Source organism: Pleurodeles waltl, chromosome 3_1 (genome assembly GCF_031143425.1).
Source record: "Pleurodeles waltl isolate 20211129_DDA chromosome 3_1, aPleWal1.hap1.20221129, whole genome shotgun sequence".
NCBI lineage: Eukaryota > Metazoa > Chordata > Amphibia > Caudata > Salamandridae > Pleurodeles > Pleurodeles waltl.
The window spans coordinates 828,474,082-828,498,087 of NC_090440.1; the positions used below are offsets into that span (position 1 = coordinate 828,474,082).

At 46.1% G+C, this 24,006-nt stretch overlaps 1 protein-coding gene across 1 annotated transcript in view; it reads right to left on the reverse strand.

Annotated features, from left to right (window-relative positions):
- PIK3C2A (phosphatidylinositol-4-phosphate 3-kinase catalytic subunit type 2 alpha) overlaps window positions 1–24,006 on the reverse strand; it is an 852,450-nt gene that overhangs the window by 505,009 nt on the left and 323,435 nt on the right. The window contains 3 exon segments of the mRNA XM_069223730.1: window positions 14,763–14,885; window positions 14,964–15,174; window positions 15,257–15,302. Of these exon segments, the coding sequence (XP_069079831.1) occupies window positions 14,763–14,885; window positions 14,964–15,174; window positions 15,257–15,302 (380 nt within the window).

Here is a 24,006-nt window from a genome sequence, read left to right on the forward strand (position 1 = left end):
AAGGCAATCTGGGCAAGGATGCATGGGCTCAAATGGTGGGCCCATAAGTCTTGTGAGTCCAATGTTAAGATTCCATACACAGGCTAGTGGTGCTCTAGGTGGAGTAACTCTTTTGAGACGTTCCATAAAGGCTTTTATAACAAGAATCCTAAATGGGGAAGTAAGCTGTCTGTGTTGGACGTAAACAGCTATTGCTGTTAAATGGTCCCAATAGAGGAGTATGCAAGGTTTGCTTTTTGTAAATGTAGCAAATAGCAAACAATATCTTGTATTGAAGCTTTAAGTGGGTCAATGTTTTTAGGTTGACAATAGTAGACAAAACACTTACATTTAGCTGCATAACACGGTCTAGTTGTGGGTTTGCATGCTTCTTTCAGAATATCCATACATTCAGATGGAAGGTGAAAGTAGTCAAATTCTATGACTTCAGGAGCCAAATCGTCAGGTTGAGTATGCTGGGATTTGCATGTCTGATTTGACCTCTCCTTTGAGTCAACATAACTGGCCTGTTTGGTAGATTTGTATGTGGTCCTGCAGACAGATCCCAGTGTTGGGTACCAATGTTGACGTGCCCACGTAGGAGCTATGAGTATCATGTTGAGCGAAGTTTGTTTCATTTTTTGATCAGAAACGGAATTAGCGGGAGAGGTGAAAAAGCATAAGCAAATATCCCCCCCACATTTGGAAGTATTTTTGAATCACCTGTGGGTGAATCTCCCATTTATATTCTTGTTGCTGCATCCTGCTTAAGAGGTCTGCTAGATGATTGTGTGTCCCTGTGATATACTCTGACACTAATTGAAGTTGACTGTGAATTGCTCATTTTCAAATTCTCTGCGGTAGAAGGTACAATTGAGATGAATGTGTCCCCCATTTTTTAAGATAAGACATTGTGGTCATATTGTCTCTTCTTAGTAACACTATTTTGTGTGTGATTTGTGTCAGAAACGCTTTGAGTGCTAGGAATACTGCTAGTAATTCCAAGTGGTTTATGTGATAAATCTGTTGGATTGAGTCCCATTCCCCCTCTATAGTGAGGATGTTGAGATGAGCTCCCCAACCTGCCCTTGATGTATCCGTCGTGATTATGGTCTGAGGTACAGGGTGCTGAAAGTGCTGCCCTTTTGATAGGTTGGTGTGGTTCCACCATTGCAGAGAGTGGTACGTTTAGCGGTCCAACAACACTAGATGCTGAATTTGACCCTGTGCCGGAGACCATTGTTGAGAGAGATATTGCTGTAGTGGCCGCATGGGAAGTCTTGCATTGGGCACTATTACAATGCATAAAGCCATCATTCCTAATAGTTTCATTACTAACTTCACTGTATAAGTGTGGTTGTATAGTAGTTGTGATATGAAATTGTGAAATGTTCGAATTCTGACTGGACTTGGGCATTGCTCCTAGATACGTTTGTATTTGTGATGGTTGCAGGTGAGATTTTTGGTGATTTATAGTGAATCCTAGATTGTGTAAGGTGTTCATAGCATATTGAGTATGTATTTGACAAATCTGAATCGTACTGGTGTTTATGAGCCAGTCGTCGAGGTCTGAGAAGACATGAATGCGTTGTTGTCTGAGGAATGCTCCAACTATAGCTAAGCATTTGGTGAACACCCTTGGTGCTCTTGTTACTCCAAATGGTAGCACTTTTAATTGGTAATTCCTGCTACAACGAATCTTAGATATTTTCGATGTGCTGTATGTATGGGGATGTGGAAATAAGCATCCTTTAGGTCTAATGCTGTCATGAAATCCTGTATTTGTAGTAGGGGGAATGCCATCTTGTAGAATGACCACGTGAAAGTGTTCTGAAAGTATGTATAGATTGAGAATGAGAGGTGAGGTCTAGGACTGGTTTGAAAGTGTGTTGGAAATGGCCCTTTTTGCAGGGTTATCGCCAAACGTTTTGCCTTCCTCCTATTTTTTTAGGCCTGATTTTGCTGGTATATTGTCTCTGCGCACTTTACCACTGCTAATCAGTGCTAAAGTGCAAGAGCTCCCTATAGAAATTGTACTGTTGATTGGTTTATCCATGATTGGCATATTTGATTTACTAGTAAAGTGCACTAGAGGTGCCCAAGGCCTGTAAATCAAATGCTACTAGTGGGCCTGCAGCACTGGTTATGCCACCCACATTAGTAGCCCTGTAAACATGGCTCAGACCTGCCACTGCAATGTCTGTGTGTGCAGTTTTAAACCGCCAATTCGACTTGGCAAGTGTACCCACTTGGCAGGCCTCAACCTTCCCTTTTACTACATGTAAGGCACCCTTAGGTTAGGGCCTAGGTAGCCCCATGGGCAGGGTGCAGTGTATGTTTAAGGTAGGACATATTAGTGTGGTTTATATGTCCCAACAGTGAAATACTGCCAAATTCAGTTTTCACTGTGCAAGGCCTATCTCTCTCATAGGTTAACATGGTGGCTGCCTTTAAATATCCTTAAAGCACAGATTCCCTTTGAGAGCAGATAAAAATGTAGAGTTTAGAGTCTCTGAACTCGCAATTTAAAAATGCATCTTTTAGTGAAGTTGGTTTTTAAATTGTCTGTTTGAAAATGCCCCTTTTAGAAAGTAGGCATTTTCTTGCTTATGCCATTCTGTGATTCTGCCTGTTTGTGGATTGTCTGTCTGGGTCAGTTTGACAGTTGGGCTGTTCACACCTCTCCTCTAGACAGTGACACAAAGGGGGCTGGGGAGTAGCCTGCATATCTTGATTAGCCACCTGTGCTGGAGGGGAGAGGAGGAGTGGTCACTCACACCTGAAAGGACTGTGCCTGCCCTCACACAATGCCGTCTCTGACCCCATGGTGAGTGTCTGGGGGCTGGCCTGGACAAAGAAGGATCTTGCAAACACTTGAGACTTTTCTTTGAAGTTTGCCAACTTCAAAGGCAGAACTGGGTATAAGATGAAGACCCAAAACCCCAGACTTTTAGAATCTTTCTGGAATCAAGAGGAACCTCTGCCCAGGAGAAGAGCTGAAGGAGGAGTACTGTCCCTTTGCTGTGTGTCCTGCTTGAGGAAATTCTCCAAGGGCTTGGAGTAGAGCTTGCCTTCTGTTGGAAGTCTCAGGGACACCAAAGACTTCAGTTTCCTCGACCTTCAGCACTGGGACCTGTGTGTTTTGTGCTGTTCAAGAGGAAAACCCACCGTGATGCTGCCAACGACGCTGCTGGCCTGCACCGTGACCTGCAGACACCACACGGAGTCGCATTGCCCAGCTTCGCACCGCAACCCTGGTCTCACCAACGCCATCATTGGATGACTTCACCGAGCTGCTGCTCGCACCGCAACCTGTGGGCCCAACACACCGGCATCGCCTGCTCACACCGCAGCCGTGGCATCCCCGAAGCCGCCGCTCCTCCTGACACCGGCACCGCTGCCTGCCCCATGGCCTGTGGACACCGCTCGTGAGGTACATGAAGCACCGTCCCATCCCGCACCACAGCCCCGGTCCACTGATGCCAGTACCATCAACTCCTGCATCGCCACCAGGCATCCTGCCTGCACCGTGGCCTGTGGACACCACTTGTGAGACTGGCTGGCTTGGGCCTACCGACGACAGTGCTTCAGCAACGACGCCACCACTGCCTGCACCGTGACCTGTGGACACCGCATGTCGCACCGCCCCGCTTCACACCGCAGCCCTGGTGTCACCGATGCCGCTGGACACCGTCACCGAGCCGCTGCCTGCACAGTGACCTGTGGGCACCGCACGTCGCATCATCGCGCTTCGCACCGCAGCCCCGACGCCATCAACACCGGCGCACCTGACTTCATCAGCCTGCAGTTCGATCCACAATGTGTGTGACCTCAAGGGCCCGACGACTCCTGCACCAGCTCCGGAACAGACACCGCGACACCGTTCTCCGGAGCTCACCTCGAGGATCACGATGCCCTGCAAATCCAAGGTACTGTTTGCAGGTCTTCCCGACACCGTAGCTGGCCCACAACGCCGCGGCTGGCCTGAATGGTTGGTTTTGTTGATCACGACGCTGTGATAGCACCAGGTGAAGCTATTGACTTCAAGGAACTATATTTTTTGAGTAAATCTTTACGAAAACTGGTGTGGTGTCCGTTTGTAGTGTATTCACTTATTACTGTGCGTTATGTGCAAATGCTTTACACATTGCTTCTGAGATAAGCCTGACTGCTCATGCCAAGCTACCAAGGGGGTGAAGCAGGGGTTATCTGAGCGGGTATCTCCATTATCCGGACTAGAGTGAGGGTACCTACTTGGACAGGGTACAAACCGACTGCCAACTGGAGACCCATTTCTAACAGAGTACCATTCTTTTTTGGTATGGGGGAGTATAGTGAATATACTCCTAAACCCTGTTGGGATATAGGTACTATCTCTAAGGCTCCTTTGAGCAGTAGTGATTGTAATTTTTGTTTTAATAGAATGAGATGCTCCTGAGTTAGTTTGTGTGAACGAGGAGGAATGTTTGGTGGAGTGCATATGAGTTCTAGACAATAATCATGTTGGATAATTGATAGAACCTACTGATCTGTAGTGATGGTGTGCCATTGTGGATATAAATTTACCAGTCTTCTTCGCACAGGAGACTTGTGCTCTCTGAGGATAGTAAGAAAGTCACTATTTATTTGTTTGAAAGGAGCCTCTGGAAGTGGATGGTTTACCTCTTCCTTTATTGTTGGATCCTCTATAGGAGCCTCTAAATGATCCTCTATTGTAGAACTGTGAGGTTTGTTTTTGTTTGGAGGTTGCTGTTTACGTAGCTGATGGTTTGAAACCCCCTGTAAGGAAATGCCTCCTTGGCATGGTTACACTCTGACTTTTTGCCTTTGCTGATGCCAAGTTATGATTTGAAAGTGTGCTGAGGCCTTCTAACCAGGCCCCAGCACCAGTGTTCTTTCCCTAACCTGTACCTTTGTTTCCACAATTGGCACACCCTGGCATCCAGGTAAGTCCCTTGTAACTGGTACCCCTGGTACCAAGGGCCCTGATGCCAGGGAAGTCTCTAAGGGCTGCAGCATGTCTTATGCCACCCCGGGGACCCCTCACTTAGCACAGTCACACTGCTTGACAGCTTGTGTGTGCTGATGGGGAGAAAATGACTAAGTCAACACGGCACTCCCCTCAGGGTGCCATGCCAACATCACACTGCCTATAGCATAGATCAGTCATCCCTCTAGCAGGCCTTACAGCCCTAAGGCAGGGTGCACTATACCATAGGTGAGGGCATAGGTGCATGAGCACTATGCCCCTACAGTGTCTACGCAAAACCTTAGACATTGTAAGTGCAGGGTAGCCATAAGAGTATATGGTCTGGGAGTCTGTAATACACGAACTCCACAGCACCATAATGGCTACACTGAAAACTGGGAAGTTTGGTATCAAACTTCTCAGCACAATAAATGCACACTGATGCCAGTGTACATTTTATTGTGAAATACACCCCAGATGGCATCTTAGAGATGCCCCCTGAAAACATACCCGACTTCCAGTGTGGGCTGACTAGTTTTACCAGCCTGCCACACACCAGACATGTTGCTGGCCACATGGGGAGAGTGCCTTTGTCACTCTGTGGCTAGTAACAAAGCCTGTACTGGGTGGAGGTGCTTCTCACCTCCCCCAGGAGGAACTGTAACACCTGGCAGTGAGCCTCAAAGGCTCACCCCCTTTGTTACAGCGCCACAGGGCACTCCAGCTAGTGGAGATGCCCGCCCCCTCCGGCCACGGCCCCACTTTTGGCGGCAAGGCCGGAGGAGATAATGAGAAAAACAAGGAGGAGTCACTGGCCAGTCAGGACAGCCCCTAAGGTGTCCTGAGCTGAGGTGACTGACTTTTTAGAAATCCTCCATCTTACAGATGGAAGATTCCCCCAATAGGATTAGGGATGTGCCCCCCTCCCATCAGGGAGGAGACACAAAGAGGGAGTAGCCACCCTCAGGGCTAGTAGCCATTGGCTACTAACCCCCAGACTTAAACACACCCCTAAATTCAGTATTTAGGGGCTCCCAGAACCTAGCAAGATAGATTCCTGCAACCTAAGACAAAGAAGGACTGCTGACCTGAAGCCAAGGCAAAGAAGACGGAGACACCAACTGCTTTGGCCCCTGCCCTACCAGCCTGTCTCCCCACTTCAAGAAAAACTGCAACAGCGACGCGTTCCACAGGGTCCAGCGACCTCTGAAGCCTCAGAGGACTACCCTGCATCTAAAAGGACCAAGAACTCCCGAGGACAGCAGCCCTGCTCCAAAGAAGAAACATCTTTGCAACAAAGAAGCAACTTTTAAAGACAACACGTTTCCCGCCGGAAGCGTGAGACTTTGCACTCTGCACCCGACGCCCCTGGCTCGACCTGCGGAGAAACAACGCTACAGGGAGGACTCCCCGGCGACCCTTTGAGTAGCCAGAGTTGACCCCCCCGCGACGCCTGAAGAGGGAATCCAGAGGCTCCCCCTGACCGCGACGGTCTCCTTCTAAGAGCCCGACACCTGGTAAAGACACTGCACCCGCAGCCCCCAGGACCTGAAGGATCCGACCTCCAGTGCAGAAGCGACCCCCAGGTGGCCCTCTCCCTTGCCCAGGTGGTGGCTAACCCGAGGAGCCCCCCCCCTTGCCTGCCTGCTTCGCTGAAGAGACCCCTGGGTCTCCCACAGAACTCCATTGCAAACCCAACGCCTGTTTGCACTCTGCACCCGGCTGCCCCCGTGCCGCTGAGGGTGTACTTTTTGTGCTAACTTGTGTCCCCCCCGGTGCCCTACAAAACCCCCCTGGTCTACCCTTCGAAGATGCGGGTACTTACCTGCTGGCAGACTGGAACCGGGGCACCCCCTTCTCCATTGAAGCCTATGTGTTTTGGGCACCACTTTGACCTCTGCACCTGCCCGGCCCTGAGCTGCTGGTGTGCTAACTTTGGGGTTGCCCTGAACCCACAACGGTGGGCTACCTTGGACCCAACTTTGAACCCTGTAGGTGGTTTACTTACCTGCAAAACTAACAAACACTTACCTCCCCCAGGAACTGTTGAAAATTGCACTTTGTCTAGTTTTAAAATAGCTTATTGCCTTTTTTGTGAAAACTGTACATGCTATTTTGCTGATTCAAAATTCCTAAGTTACCTAAGTGGAATACCTTTCATTTGAAGTATTACTTGTAAATCTTGAACCTGTGGTTCTTAAAATAAACTAAGAAAAGATATTTTTCTATATAAAAACCTATTGGCCTGGAATTGTCTTTGAGTGTGTGTTCCTCATTTTTTGCCTGTGTGTGTACAACAAATGCTTAACACTACCCTCTGATAAGCCTACTGCTCGACCACACCACCACAAAATAGAGCATTAGAATTATCTCTTTTTGCCACTATCTTACCTCTAAGGGGAACCCTTGGACTCTGTACATGCTATTTCTTACTTTGAAATAGTGCATACAGAGCCAACTTCCTACACCCCCTCTAAATTGTGATAGACGAAAAGTACCTCTGGTGGGTGTGGTATACAAAGCACCCATGGCTTTAGCTTTTTCCAAATCTTTTTAAAGTTTGTCTATGGTTGTGTCAACCTCAGGGCCAAATAAATGTTGTGTGTCAAAAGGCATGTTTAGCACTGCCTGTTGTATTTCAGGTTAGAAACCTGAACATCTCAACCAGGCATGTCTTCCAATAAGCATGTTGGTGTTGATTGATCTAGCTGCTGTGTCAGCTGCATCCATAGCAGATCCAATAGCGTTATTAGATTCTGCTTGCCCTGCATTTACTATTTGTGGTCCCCTCTTTTAGTGTTCTGAAGGGAGGTATTGTAATAGCTCTTCTATTTCATCCCAGTGTGCCCTATCATATCTAGCCAAAAGAGCTTGCAAGTTGGCTATTCTCCGATGATTTGCAGCTTGTGAAGTTACTCTTTTCCCAGCTGCATCTATTTTCCTACTTTCTTTGTCTGGAGGAGGGGCATCTCCTGAGGACTGACTATTAGCCCTTTTTCTTGCTGCGCGAACTACAATTGAATCAGGAGGTAATTGGGTTCTTATAAACACTGGGTCTGAGGGTGCTGGTTTATATTTTTATCCACTCTAGTAGTGATAATTTTAGCTTTAACAGGCTCCCGGAAAATATCAGAAGCATGTCTGAGCATTCCCGGAAGCATTGGAAGATATTTGTATTGTTTATGTGTAGACGCTAGTGTGTCAAAAAGGAAATCTTGCTCTATTTGATCTGTATGCATTTGCACATTATGATAGGCCGCAGCTCTAGCCACCACTTGATTGTATGCAGTAGTGTCTTCTGGTGCCGAGGGTCTAGCAGGATATAAGTGGGGATCATTTGGTAGAATGGGATGAGAGTCATTTGTATCCCATGGATCTCTATCCCGCTGGTCATCACTGAGATCATCCCCATGTGGTGATAATGAGGATGTGTCTGGTGATAACTGTGCTTCATATCTGGGTGATGGTGGTGGTGTGGAAGGAATAACAGGAGACTGTGGTGGCGAAGGCTGTTTTTTGTTTTATAGCCTCTTCCTGTTGTTTATCTTTGAAGACCTTTTTTGATGGTGGTACATCCTTTAAAGTGTCTTTAAAGGTTTAATTTCCTTTTAAAGGACATTGGAGGGGATGCAATTATTCTTCATGTGTCCTTTTGAATGTGTATTTTTCACTGTATAGCGTCCATCACCTCTAAAATAGGATGTATGTCCATGGATTCATAGACAGAAGTAGTTTGTTTACTATCAGTGTCTTTCGACTCCGAAAGTTTGTGTTTTATTCAAACTGAAAGCATCTGCTTCGAAGGAGGTGTTGATTATTCAACTCCGAACATATGCTTTCTGATTTTCGGCTCGATTCCGAGACTGGTGTAGTAGTCTGTTTGGTCAATGCAGAATGCACTTTAGTGTTCAGTCTCGGTGCTGAACCCAAAGGTTGGTCATCCTGACTTTCTTTTAAAATCTGACCATGGCCCGAAGGCAGTGGAGGACTGACGACTAGTGCTGGAGTCTATTTAAGTATTTTTGTGTGGCGCGATGGGGTAGTTCTACTCACCCCATCGCGCCACACAGTGCCGGAGGCACGTAGTGGCTATCATCATCAGAGTGTTGATCAGGGTCCGAATCTTGGATGGAAAACACTGCCCCTTGGCGAACTTCTTCTTGAGCATGCTTTTCACCAAAGATAAAAGATATTCAGTGTGTCTTCTGTGGATTTAGACGCCATTTCGAGGCGACAAGATCTACGGTCCCGAAGAGTCTTTCTAGATCGAAATGATCTGCAGGCGTCACAATTCTCTTCTTGATGATCTGGAGGCAGACAAAGATTACTAATGGAATGTTGATCGGTGTACGGAAATTTAGCGTGACACCGAGGACAGAATCGAAACTGAGTTTGTCCATTAGACTTACAGTGAAGTAGGCCCTAAAAGGGCGATGCCCTTGTAAGGGTGAGAAATTAAACCCCAACGGTCTAAACTGGATCGAGTATAGCTGTAAATACGATTGAAAATAATACAGGCAATAATGGTAGAACAAGTTCAGAAGTGCCGAACCGAGATCCACCAGAGCGACAGGAAATGTGTCCGAACCAGACGGCAGAAAGAAAACAATCTAACAAAGGACTCAATGCCCATGCGCACTATCACCAAGAGGAAGAGTCACTCAATCTCATGACTCGAAAACCTTCTTCGAAGAAAAACAACTTGTAACACTCCGAGCCCAACACTAGATGGTGGGCTTATGCAAATATATATATATATATATCATCTCAATGTTGATTTACTCTACTCCAGTCTTCAGGAAAGGCTTTAAATTCAACAGCTTCAATTTCAAGAAAATGGGTCCGAGAGTGCTTCACTTTTGTACTGAATGAACAAGTTACTTACTTTGGAAACACCTTTTCCGGAAAAGACTATCGAGACGCTGATTCCTTACCTTAAAATATTCCCCAGGTGTCAAACTAGATCAGGAAATTTTCGAGCAGTGACACTGAGCGCCAGTAGGTGGTGTTGTTCAGCTTTATGTCAAAAGTGACATGGGCAGTGCCTAAATAGACATCACCTCAGCGCGCCGACGTCAGATTCTTTTCACAACTTTTCACACTAGAAGCACGGAGCCACAATGGCTGCTGACACACTGGTGTGCATTCCTACGGCCCTCACAAGGGTGACCAAAAACTGAAATGAGTTTGCTGAACAGGGAGCATCGGTAAGGATAAGGTGCTACCGAAGGTAAGTAACTTGCTTATCTGATAAAGACTTATAGTCGCAGTTTTACTCGAAATAGAAAGCCAAGCAATATCTTCCTGGAGGTAGTTCTGCAAACAGATTAGCCCAAAAAGTCATTTAGGACCAAACAGGCATAATGCCCATCATGATGGACTGGTACATCTATACAGTAATGTTTTGCAAATGTATGCAAGGACGCCCACGTTGCTGCATGACAGATGTCCAGGACAGGGACTCCGTGACCTAACGCAATGGTCACAGCATTGGGTCTGGCTTCCTCACTGGGTTGCTTTTTGGCCTTTTGAAATGGTCCGCTTCGGCAGTGCCTTTCCTTTCTCCACCCCAACATACCCTACAAAGAGTTGATCATTTACCCAGAACACTTCTGTGTAATCAAGGTAGAAAAACAACACTCTTTTTAGGTCCAGGCAGTGGAGTCTCTCCTCATCTTTAGAAGAATGAGGCAGACCATAAAGGGTAAGCAAGGTGATGTTTTGGCCTACAGAAAAGGTGTCACAACCATCGGGAGAAAGGAGGCATGGGTTCTTAGAAAGTGTTTGTCTGGGTTCTATAAGGAGTGTGCACAGATCATGCAGTTTGTGGACCCTCCTGGTCAATGTTATGGCCACTAGAAAAGACCTCATGATAGAAAGTAAACAAGGTGGGAAGTTGTGTAGTGGCTTAAAAGGGACGCACATAAGAATGGTAAGGACTAGGTTACAATACAAGGCGTATGCTCCATTATTTGCACCCTTCTAATGGCGCTACATGAATCTAAACTCACTGTAGGAAGCTGGCTCTGTACATACTATATCATAGTGAGGTATGGTGTGTGTAGAGAGTCCAGGGGTTCCCCACAGGCTTAAAAGAGGCCAAAGCAGATAATACTATTACCCTCTTTTGTGGTAGTGTGGTCAAGCAGTTATGCTTATCAGAGGGTAGTGCAAAGCATTTATTGTACACACAGAGTTAAGAAATGGGGCACAGACGCAATGACTAACTCCAGATCAATTGTGTTTCTATAGCAAATAGGAGTCAAGAGAGTCCTGGGGGAAGGGGAGTGTTAGCACATTTAACAAGTAAGGACACGACTTATGATTCCAATTTTCAGGGGTTAGGATGTTCACAGGTCAAAGTTCAGGTTGACTCCCAAAGGTGCACCACCAGCAACACGGATCAGCTGCATGCAAAGGTCAAAGCTGACATCGGGTTTTCAATGGAATCATATGAGGACTGGGGGGGAGGGCTCGGTAGAAAGCAGATTGCAGGTAAGTAACCCTCAGTTTCAGGACACAGGCCTGGGGGATTTAGGTTGGCACCAGTGGGGTGCACAGGTCAACACCAAACCCACACCCTCAGCAACACAGGGGCAGCTGGGTGCAAGGTGCAAACACAGAGCTGGGCATCCAATGCTTTTCAATGGCGGGGACTCTGAGGGAGTCACAAACGATGCTGCAGTCTGGGTCCAGGGGGTCAGTTCCAGGAAACCAAAAGCTGGGTAAAAGTAGGAGAGGCGCCCGCTGTACATTGCTGGACCATCAGTCTGATTCCCCAAGGTCAGGGAGCTGGGGGTGCAGGGGTCTCCTTGGGCGACAGGAAACTTCAATGGAGCCGGTCGCGGTCAGGGGGGTCTTCCCTTCAGACTGCAGACATCGTTGTGTTGGCCAGGAGGGGTCAACCCACAGTGGACTCCAGGTGGGAATCATCTACGGACCTTCTCTGGACCAGTGGGCCACCTGGACTCGGGCCATGGGTGTTGGGTGCAGAGTGGGCATGGCTCGCGGACCTGGGGAGGTTCTGGAGTCTTTTTTAGTCGGGTTTTTCTGGACAGGACCACTCTCCTCTGGAGTTCTTGGTCCTCTGCTGGGCAGGCAGACCTCTGACGGTTTGTAGAGGTCACTGGTCAAGCAGAATATGTCACCTGTTTGCAGCAAGAGTCTTGAAACTGCAGACAGGCTGGTAGGGCTGTAGCCGAGTCAGTTGTTGTCGAGAGTCTTCACTGCCTTTCAGTCCTTCTTCAGGTCGATAGAAATTTGGGGAGAAAGGTTCAGGGGTGCCCCTAAATACTAGATTTAGGGGCATTACAAGGGTCAGGGGGCAGTAGCCAATGGCTACTGTCCCTGAGAGTGGCTACACCCTTCCTGTGCCCACTCCCTGTGGAGGGGGAGGGGGGCACATTCCTATCCCTATTGGTCCCTTTCCTCCAAACCAAGATGGGGAATTTTGCAAGGAGGGGGGGGTCACTTCAGCTCTGGACACCTTAGGAGTGGTACTAACTGCAGTGGTCACGCCTCCTTGTTTTACCTAATTTTCCCACCGGGCCTGCTGCCAAAATGGGGCTTGATTCACAGGGCGGGCATCTCCACTAGCTGGAGTGCCCTGGGGCACTGTGACAGGAGGCCTGAGCCTTTGAGGCTCAGTTCCTGCAGTGGGGAGGTGTGAAGCAACTCCACCCAGAGCAGGCTTTGTTCCTGACCCCAGAGAGCACAAAGGCTTTCACCCCATGGGGTCAGAAACTTGTCTGTTAGTGGCAGGCTGGCACAAGTGGTCAGCCTTGCACTAAAGGGTTGGGTACAGTACAGGGGGCATCTCTAAGATGCCCTCTGTGTGCATTACACAATACATACAACACTGGCATCAGTGTGGGTTTATTGGGCTGAGAAGTTTTATGCCAAACCATGCCAAAAGGAGCATTTTCCTACACTCTGGTTTGCAGGAATGAAATCTCGGTGACACTGCCATATTACTCCTCTCTTGGGACGAGGATCGTGTATTGCACTTACTACATCCACTCACTACGGGTCCAACACCAACCATTCCTCTTCTTAACACTGCACACAGATGAAATTGCAGAGCGCTATGCCTTACCTGGTCAATCATGCCATATGCCCCGCACAGCCCCTTCTTGGCATGCCACGTGGCCAAGCACATACTACCCTTAAGAAGCTCACATCATAGAAAGCGGTAGGCTTGCACGGCGTCAAATACTTACATAGCGATGGTTCTCTCCTCTCTATAGATGGCTGGGTGGCTAGTACCGAACTCCGGACAGTCCAGATTTTGCTGTATCCCTCCATCATAAATGTTCTGACCCAGTAATGGGGTGAAGTATAGCAGGAAACTCAGCAACATTTAGTCCTATAACACTTGCATGTACTAGGCATGGGGAGACACCAGACCTGGTGCATTGTGGGCGTTTGCTCTCCCACATGGCAGCACCCCTTGCCACATTGCGTAGTCAATGGAACAGAGACCTTGGACATGTCTGTACCGACAGTGACTGGCAAGTCATACTGTCATATCCTTCTTTGGTCTCTCATAATGCATGCTTCAAATAGATCCAACTTTATAGTGCTTACTTAATCTCTAGTAAGATCAACTGATATTTTCACCACACTGACACCGCCTACGCACGCGGTATGGCTTTAGATGGCTCTGGGTTCACCTACACCTGGGAGGTCTGTCTCCTAGGGCTCTACCGACGCAGCACAGGGCGGTAAGGCGATTCATTGATCTAGCCTTACTCCTGGTCATACTATGATTACACGGAAATGGACAGTGGAGACTCCAAAACCAAACCCCCTCCCCAATTTTAAATACGAGGGATGCCTTTTTGGACAAATTCTGAGAAGGAACCCCTAACACAACACCCATCAACGCAGTCCATGCTCTGTTCTCACCTCCATCATTCATATTCCACCCTGCTTCCTCGAATCACCCCGCCACCCCCACCCTCTGCTTCCTCCCAGATTTCATGACACTTGTGTTGTACCACCACCAATGCCTGAACTAAGTGAACTCATTGTTCATTGTTATTGTTTTACACTGTTTTTTTTCTTGTTCAGAATTGTTACCCTTACGGACATTCATCAATAATGCACTGAACTATAGGTTTACAATGAACAATTGTAAGAGTGCAATGTTCCTTTGCCACCTTGATTATTGTATCTGCTCTTTCTCTTCATGTTTTCCAAGCACAGGTGGCTCACACTTTTTGAATGAAACATTACTTGTTGATTTGCTGGTTTGCAATGCAGACCATAAGGAAATATGCATGATTTATATACAAACTGTATCACATTGTACCTATTATACTGCATTAACGTCTAAAAGATAAAAAGTAAATCTCAATAAACTTTATTCAAAAATAAAATTAAAGCGGAACACTCTTCCTAGTGCCAGTCACAAAAAGCCCTCACATTCAGGGGATACCAAAGATTTGGGCAAGGGATCCTAGGGATTCCCGGAATAGGAAGGGTTAGAACAGAAGAGATTTCTTCAAAAGAGTAACTCTAGGTCACAAATTTAGGAGTGCCTTGCAATAGATGTGTGAGTGATAGAAGATGAGGCTAGCACAGCACATCTTTCCACTTCGGTCTTCCCCCTTTGTGTGTAATATGGTCACAAGAAGCCCACACCTCTAGACTCCTCTCCCAACGTCTGCTGCCCCAAATGTCTCACTTGCTACTGAAGAGATGTGGAGAAACTTTTCAATGAGATTCAATGTATGCAAAGCAAAAAAATACATTTTCAGTTACACAACAAACTATGTTTCTATAAACCTTGAAAATAAAAATAATGACTTACAGTTCATCCCATTTAATAAGATAGAAGAAACTCTTGTACGTGCCAACCTTCTTAGATTGCACTGGCTTAAAAAGATCTATTCCATTATGGGTCAGAGAGCAAACTAAGTAGTATTTTTCAAACCTGTAAAGGAAGAAAAATAGAATTATGACAGGAAAGCATGATACACCACATCTTGAAGATAAAATGCTCAACTCTCACGTGGATATCCAGCCCACAGGAATGTTATGACCAGCAAAAACTGTAAACTGGAGATGATCAGTTGTCTTTTGAGCCTCTTTAGTGCTTCTACTGCTCTTGTGTCCATTGCACATTGAACTGGTACTCCTGGACCTGAAGTAAAGCCGAAGCAGCTCGTGAACTGCTGTAGTCAACATGATGATACTCTCTTGCACTGGACTTTCAGGTTGCACTGAAACCACAAAAAAAGTGAATTCATCTCTGTAAAAATCAACATTTTAGTCTTATTTTCCGAACAGTAGAAAGGATCTTACCATCGGTTATATTCTTGGATGATCGATCCAAAGACCTGGACGACCCCTGAAAATAGAAATACAAATATCAAGAAGCAAGTCTAAACTAATCTCCCAGTACATTAGATGTGCTGTCACATTAATGGTGCAAACAAACCAGAGAATAGCTATGCATGACAAACCACTGCAGGTTAAAAAATAAATGTATTAACAATTGCAAATCTTCTCAGTTACTCTTCCATAACCTTAAAAATATTCAAGAGTAATTACGTATAGGAAGTAATTGTTAAAATCAAGTACAACTGCATCAGAAAAGTAAATTAGTATACTATGTTTACAATCTGATAATGCAACACGTTTCAAATGTATTACAACAGAATAAATGTTTGAGTCATAATTGTCAATTTTTGTTAAACAACATAATTTCCTCTTTGTATTAAATGCATGGTTACAGTTTGATGCCTGTATTGAACATTGGCATTTACTGCATAAACAAGTGCAGTAATGAAAAATAGGAATCCTTCAGATCTTGACTAGATTATCCCCTACAAATAAAATCATTCTTCTCCCATGCTTTCCCGATGTCTGTTGACCCCTTTGGGAATGGTGTCAATAATAACACTGTAGCAAATTATGTCCAGGGGTATGGACAGTGCCGATTTGCAATGGCCTGCTAGACACTATCCCTTCATAGTTGATACAGGGTATATGTTTGGTTGTACATTAGGATTCATGGATTGATTAGCAGAAACAACAGTTATGGGAATGCTGTGTATCCCAGAAGCTTCCAGAGCTTTCCCTCACAGATATTTGAGGAAAATGCGTGATTTTGAGGCAAAGTTTGAGGTATTTAGGGCAGTGTGGTTAAAAAACACAGTGGCATTGTTAAGTCATACTATCCTCGATGCCCTTGCATGCCTAGTTTTCAGAATGTCTGGGTTTGGTAGGTTTCCCTGGTTAAGAGTGGAGTCTCGGCTCAAATTCTACGGCTACCCACATTGCCAAAACGGGTCATTTTTCAAGTCAAAAATGCAATTTCTCCAAATGGCATTTTGGGGCGTTTCCTGCTGCATACCATTTTTTATCAGGAGAAATATGGGAACATAGAATGGTAGAAGATTTGCTATAATCAATTGAATTTCGCTCTATTTCTGGCTGCCAAATGGAAGCCATGTGCCAGAAATGACACATTTTGCAAAATGCACTTTGAATCACAGGATAGCATGACTAACCACAAAACCATAAATGTTCAAATAGCATTACTCCAAAACTCAGCAGCATGTGTGTTTCATTTATTCCCATTTTTCATTACATTTTACCACATGAATTGCTGCATAGTTGGTACCCAATGAAAAATCATTACAAGGTGCAGTTGTTAGTGCTGAGACTTGTATATTGTTGTACACCCAACAAACACTATATATACACCAGCAACCAGAAAGGTCTTATGAATATAATGGTACATTGCTTTTGTAAAGCTGCCATCAAAGTAAAAAAAATACAGATGGAAGTATTGTCAACTATTTCAATTTTTTTGACATTAATTTTGATGTCAACAATACGTTTATTTGGGAAAACAGTAAGCAATCTGAACAAAAGCGCTTCTGTTCAATTTGCAATTTGTTAAGCTCCCAAAAACGTACAGTTTTCATGGTACATCCATGGGTTGCACACAGGTTTCAATTAAAAAACTGCAAGGAGGTTAAAACCACAAACCCCCAAAAATTGACTACCCTTAGAAAAATATACACCCTATATTAAGAAAATATTTTTTTCATAACTTTGTTTGCTCCTCAAAGCTGGGAATATTATGATCGTAACACAGCAAATCTTTTGTTTAAAAATGTACCTTCCTGAATAGCACTTCTTCCCATTTTTCACAAAATAAAGTTACTATTTTAATGCTATCTTCGCGGTTCGTTCTACAGAAATCCATAGACCCAGTGTATCCTAAGAATCCCCCAACATGTGGGGAAGAAGAATGCAAGGGTGGTGTGGATACCTTTTCGGGAAGAAAGGCTTTACTCCATCAAACAACAAAATAGGGCTCAACATTGGGGCAGGAAAAGCCTCAGTAGCTAAGGGGTTTATGCCTGTATACAAATCGAAATCATCTGATGCTCAATTATTATCAGAAAATGTAATTGTTAAACTGATAAAGTCTGAGAGGAAGACATACAGGATGTCAATATGGCATTGGATAAGCACAGATATAAGCAAAGCCCAAGCCAGCATTTTCATTTTCATAAATGTTACTGTGCAAGGGAACACTACTTTTACTATTAAATGGTGAAAAGAACAAGGGCTTGAGAAGTCGAGAGGTAAAAATATAGGCTGCCAACACATTGGAGGAGCACTAAATTAAGATATAGAATAATATCGTTGTGCAACAGTGGCTACGTCGAGCTGAGCAGGTATGAATCACAATAAGGAGTTTTATTTAAATTAATTCAAAATATAAATTAAATAAAAAAACATAACAGAGCAGTACATGTACTCCACACTCTTTCAAGCAAAGGCTATAACTGTACTAAATGATAAATGCTGTTTTCCGGTTTTGAGGCCAAAATAATGAGCAATGACTCGGTGGGCAGTACAGCAAAAATGTCTCTTTTTTGATACACATCTTAGTGCAGTCTTCCAGCAGTCGGTGTTTTCTAAAGATGCTGCTGACCCCTTTACTATATTATTCCAGATCACTTCAAACCAACCGCTGCATATAGTGGTCAAACTCTTTGATTGTTACGTATTTAATTGTGGCAATTCAGCATGCAAACACTTCCTATCCATCTTCTAGACCTCCTTTCTTTGCTAACAGCTTTACAGCTTTTTTTCCACTCTGACAATTGTGAAGTTCAAAGCTAGTACTAAGATATTATACCATGTACAGACAAGGATAGATATAACAGGAGAATTATATGAACAGAGTTACTTTAGGATTAGAAGCACTGCAGTCACTAGGATTGCAAAATTATTCTTATTCATGGTCCAGAGTCCTCTTCAAAACTGCTTTCTACCAACGACAACCCCACTGGGTTCAATAAAAGATGCAGAAAGTGCATATGCTCATAAGCCTACATCCAAAGTAAGATATTTAAATAATGTCTGTAGTGTATGCCATTCAATTGTTTCACAGAATACATTCAGTGGAATGAAACATACTAATGCTATTTATGGTGTCTTGGCCCTGATGGTGTGATCATAAATTAATTCAAAAGGTTGAAACTTCAACAATGAATCATATTCTAGTATCCACCCATCAGACGATAGAAACCTCATTGGAATAATGTAGAAATAGTAATTTGATGACAGCCTCTGACACTGCATTACTCATTCCTCCTATATTCCGTATTATAGAGGATATGCTAAAATGATGGCAGATGGAGGGTGACCCGGAAGAAGCTTCAACTTCCATTGAATAGGGTGGGTAGGGAGTAACCGACTAAAAGACATTATAAGGCAGCTCAATCTCTGTGCCAACCTTATTATGGTAAAGTTTGTCAAGTGGGAAAAGCTGTATTTATTAGATGCAAAAGCTGATGCAAAACGAGATCCTCATCCTGGGACCCTCCTCATCAGCCTAGATGACTCCTGGTGGCCCTCAACACTCGGCAGGCCCTCCACCCCTACAGACCATGCACGAAAACTCAGCGCCATCCTTGACTCAATGCTCACCATGACCAGATAGGTCAAGCCCATCGCCTCCACCTGCTTCCACACCCTCAGGCTCAGATGGAGGATCTTCAGATGGACACCAACCGTCTGCTGGAAAACTTTGACACACGCTCTAATCACAAACTGACTGGACTATGGAAACCCATTCTATGCCGGAACTTCCAAGAAGAACTTTAACAAGCTGCAACTAATTCAGAACGCCACCACCAGACTCGTGCTAGACAACCCCCGCCGAGAATACATCACAGGACACCTGAAAAATCTCCACTGGCTCACTGTCAAGAAGACGATCAACTGCGAACTCCTCTAACACGCCTACAGAGCCCTCCATGACAGCGGACCCAGCTACCTCAACCACCGCATCACCTGGGGGGCGTGGCCAACATGGCGACTGGAGCAGCAGCATAATCTGTAGCTCCGCTCACGGCTGTAATAATAATCCTGGCAATGGCGCTTCCCGGCTTTCCCGGGGTAAGCGCCGGTCTCCCCGCTACCCAGGACTTCCCCGGAGGGGCTAGTGGGTCCTTGTCCCGTCGGCGAGGGCACCCTACAGAGGCAACAGCAACCCGAATGGAGGAGGGACGTGGCCCTCGGCCAAGTCACGCGCCACTCGTGCTGCCGAAATCCTGTGCTGCCGCTAAGAAACCTTCTGCCACGCTACAGGTAAGCATCTTATTGTCTGGCTGTGTGTTTGCTTGTTATAATGTGTGCACATTTGCTTACCCAATGGCCGTTTCCCGAACTAGGGGTACGAACGGTTGGGTATTTAAGTATGTAAGGAGTATGGGATTTGACTGTTTGCTTGCCTTCTTTAGCTCAATTTGAGCATATTCCCTACCTTTTTCCTTCTGCAGGTACCCATGAAACTGCACCTATTTTTAACACAAGCTTTCTTTCCATCTTGCTATCTTACAGAGGTATTCCTCTGAATGGATCCTTACAGAGTGTAGCATCTGATCTTTCGCTTTTCACTCCTCCTCAGAATTGTGATTATTTTGATTATTCTGTTTTTATTGACTACCTTCCTGGCATACTTCTTTTCCCTTCCCTCAGAGGGAGACTATAAGGGGACACTCCCCCTCCTGGAGTCTGGGGGCAAGTAGCCTTTAGGCTTGGGGTAAGATGTTATGTTCTTTATAGATACATGTTACACCTTTTTACATTGCATGACTTTAGCTTGCTGTGTCACCCCTGTGTATGTTTTGCTGTGCTGTGCGTCACGAAACGTTAATAACGCTTTGTTTCCTTAGGCCTACACTAGGTATTTCAGGTAGGCCGCATCTTTTCTCACTTCTTGTACCCACTCTCTTATTGAGTGTTGGATGTCTGTCTCTGCAATGCATGACTTTAAGGGATCCTAGGCCCTGAAGAATGCCACCAGACCTTCCTTGGCTCTTTGTAGAGGGCAGAAACATGTCGGCCATTTTTTAGATAGGTGACCCAGTGAGTCCTTGTTCTCACTTAGGTGTCCCATCCTTGTTTTTAAACACACCAGCAGACACCACTATTAAAAGTGTAGATTGCACACTTGTAACTGCCTAGGTGTTTTTATATCTTTCCTTAGTTTAGCGGGATCCCACTAAATTCCAGAAAATAATAATTTACGCACTCCCTACCGTTCTTTTAATGGTGAGATCGAGTCCGCCCAGGTGGCACTGTCCTACCTGGGGGGGGCTAGGTGGTCAAATGATGAAGCATGACACTATATAGTGTGTGGACCACCTAGTCCGTAAAGGAAACCCCCCCCTTCACCACTTCACAGCACTTACACTTCATTCATACACCCAGTGTGGTCAAGGAGCCTCAGGAAAATCTCCTTTGGGTACAGCTCCTTATTATAAGTGAACCCCATACCTTTTTAAGTGTTTTAGCCGCTAAGAAACCACCAAGGCGGTGAGTCCCGGTCCCGCTCGGCTGCAGATAAGCAGGACCGGAAGGCGAGCTCCAGCCTGTGCGCGCCTAAGCTATTCTGCGAACACCAGCGCCAGTAAAGAGAATCAGGCTTGGGCCTGCTCGGCGGTGCAAATTGAGCTGCTGTGCACGTAACACTGCCCAATCCCTGTTCTTGAGAGATTACCTACAAGCAGGGACTGGTGGCACGACCTAAGGGGGCAGCTATAACTGCCTCAGAGACCCCCTCGGGCCCCAACTGTAAGAATCTGGCCACCTCCCGGGTCGCCTTGGAAGTCGGTTGAGAGTGGGCCTCATTGCCCCCTCCTTCCTCAACTCTCTCCTCTTTGTTTTTTCACACCCCGGCGATTGGAGGACCCGAGGAGGGGCGAGACGGACGAGTTGAGTACCCCTCCCGTGGACTTGGAAAATAGGGCCTGCAGCCCAGCTGCACTCAGCCCGTGCATCAAGGAACTGACAGGGCTACGCGGTTGTGTGCTGCCCAGCAAGAAGCAGGGGAAAACGGGGACTCAGGCCCCACCCCAACAAAGTCTGAACATAACCATAGATAAATGTGAGTGAGCGCAACCCACTGGTGGTGCCTAGTCGGCGACACAGACTGAGCTGCAGTAGGCGCTACGTGTTCTGCACGCAATAAAAGCCCGCATTTATTCCCCAGCCTCACATAGTTACCACCTAACCAGAACAGAACCACGCGCCATCTCTGCCAAGCCCCGGCGACACTACCCCCCCTGGTTTTGCCTACGCTCCCACCAAGAGGATAAGCGAACTGGAAACAAGACGCACGGAAGAAGAATTATTATTTATTTTTATTTTTTAACGAATGTGCACTACCAATAAAATACGGCAGTCTGATTAAACACAGCGCCAGTGACTCTCCACCTTGCCCTATCCCCACTGTGTTGTCTCGCTTGGGAAGCAACCGGTCGAGCGCTCAATATCCTCAGACTATTTCTGTCGGTGGTGGCGACAAATGGGCAAGCTGAAGACCCTGCGAGCGAACAATGTGACCATGGAATCAACCGCTACCCCTCCAGGAGATCAAGATGCAACATGTCAAGTGTTACAGAAAATGGAACTTATCCTACATATTCATACATCGCAGTTTGAAAAGATACTACAGGCCATCATGGACACCAGGACTACTTTAGAAGCGAAAATAGGAACAGTGGCGGCGGACGTTAGCATACTCCGGGCAGACCAACATGCACTGTCAGATCGAGTGGTTGAGCTGGAAAAAGGCATGGCAATCCTACCCCCGACTGTGAAAGAACTACAAGCACAGATGAGACAGCTGGCAACGGAAGTAGATGACCTAAAACGCAGAGCAGAAGATGCAGAAGGAAGATCAAGACGCAATAATATCCGTCTGGTGGGGTTCCTGGAACTCGAAGTCCCCAGTACTGAGCTGTTTGTGGCGCAATGGCTCACGGAAACATTATTAAAGGATAAGATCCCGAAGTTCTTCTCAATAGAACGCGCCCATAGAATACCTGGCAGGCCCCCACCACCTGGAGCACAGCCTTGACCCTTGATAGCACGGGTACTTAATTACCGAGACAGAGACCTCATATTGCAGTTATTTAAAAAAACAGGACCTGTACGCTTCGAAAATGTAACGATCACAGCCTATCCAGACTTTACCACTGAGATGCAAAGGAAACACAGCTCTTTATACCAGGTTAAGGAGAGACTCCGAGAGCACAATATCAAATATGCGCTGTTGTTCTCGGCCAAGCTTCGTGTGCAAGACAAATCTCAAGTTCACTTTTTCACCTCACTGGAAGACACCTGGACCTGGCTACACGCCCAAGGCCTGGCCGGATCTACAGGTGCTGAAAACGCAGAGGAAAGCTGGTCCCCCCAAAGGCAAAACGCGACAACAAAAAAGACAAGGAACTAAACCCACACCGGAACAACTGTTTGAAGAGCGCTCTCGACTGCTACGGGCCACGTCGAGATTTGTAACTGAATCCCCGACAACTATGTCCAGCCAAACAGATGCCGGACCAGACCAAGACATTTGCTCTGACTCCATGGACTCCCCCTAAGGCACGTCCCTCACTCCACGCTTAGCCGATGATATTTGATATATATATCAACTGCCTTGACACTCATGTAAATCATACAGTGACGGGCCCGCAGACCCTAGAAATTGATCAAGCAGAAATCCAATCGCCGGGCTGACTGATGTAGAGGCCCCGCAACATGGCTCTTCTTCACGACGCTTGCAGCTGGGGTCTCGGGCGGCGGGTCCACATTAACATTATACACACCCGCTTTATATGGACCAGCTTCACCAGTTGTCTGTCAGCGGAATTTTCCCCGCTAGGACACAGTTAACGCTAATGTTTAACACTGCTGTTTGTTTCTTTATTATTCAATGGGTTCTCCCCATGACATTTACATTGGTTTATTTTAACAACATTACACGTCACACTTATCCTACAAGCCAATGTGCGGTTGACAGAACTGGGGGTGCAAACATATCTGAGTTGGGTAGCAATGTGTGTTTCTCGGATACGAAAGGGGTAGGGGCACTGACAGATCCTCAACTAGATAATTTCTACAACCTCACATGACTGCTCAAGGGCAAAAACACATCCCACGTTATAATGTGCTTACATGAAATACAAGGGAAATCGCAACGCCGCATAAGCGTCAGCGGGTACATGCTTATCTCAAAAGACATCAGATACAACTAGCGACGCTACAAGAGACATACCTTTCAGATGCCACACTAGAAAACACACGCGTAAAGTGGAAGGGCAGTTATATGGGACCACATCCTCTTTATTTGCCCGGGGAGTGGCGATCTGGATTGCCCCGGGAGTACCATATGTGATCGCTTCCACACAGATTGATCCTAACAGCAGATATGTGGGGCTGGAGGGCACCCTAGATGGTTTACCCCTATCGCTGGTAGCGTTGAATGCCCCCAACACCAACCAACACGACTTCCTACACACACTATCAACTGGGACTTTCTCTGACCCAGCAGTAGACAGAATATGGGGCGGGGACTTAAACTGCGTCTTAGATATCCACATGTATCGCTCCTTCCCCCGACTCACTACCACCCCGTCCAATCGCACCTCACGTGATCTGGCAACTTGGGTGTTGAGAAATGGCTTGAGGGATGTTTGGAGATCAGGGCACCCAACACACCGCGAATACTCCTTTTA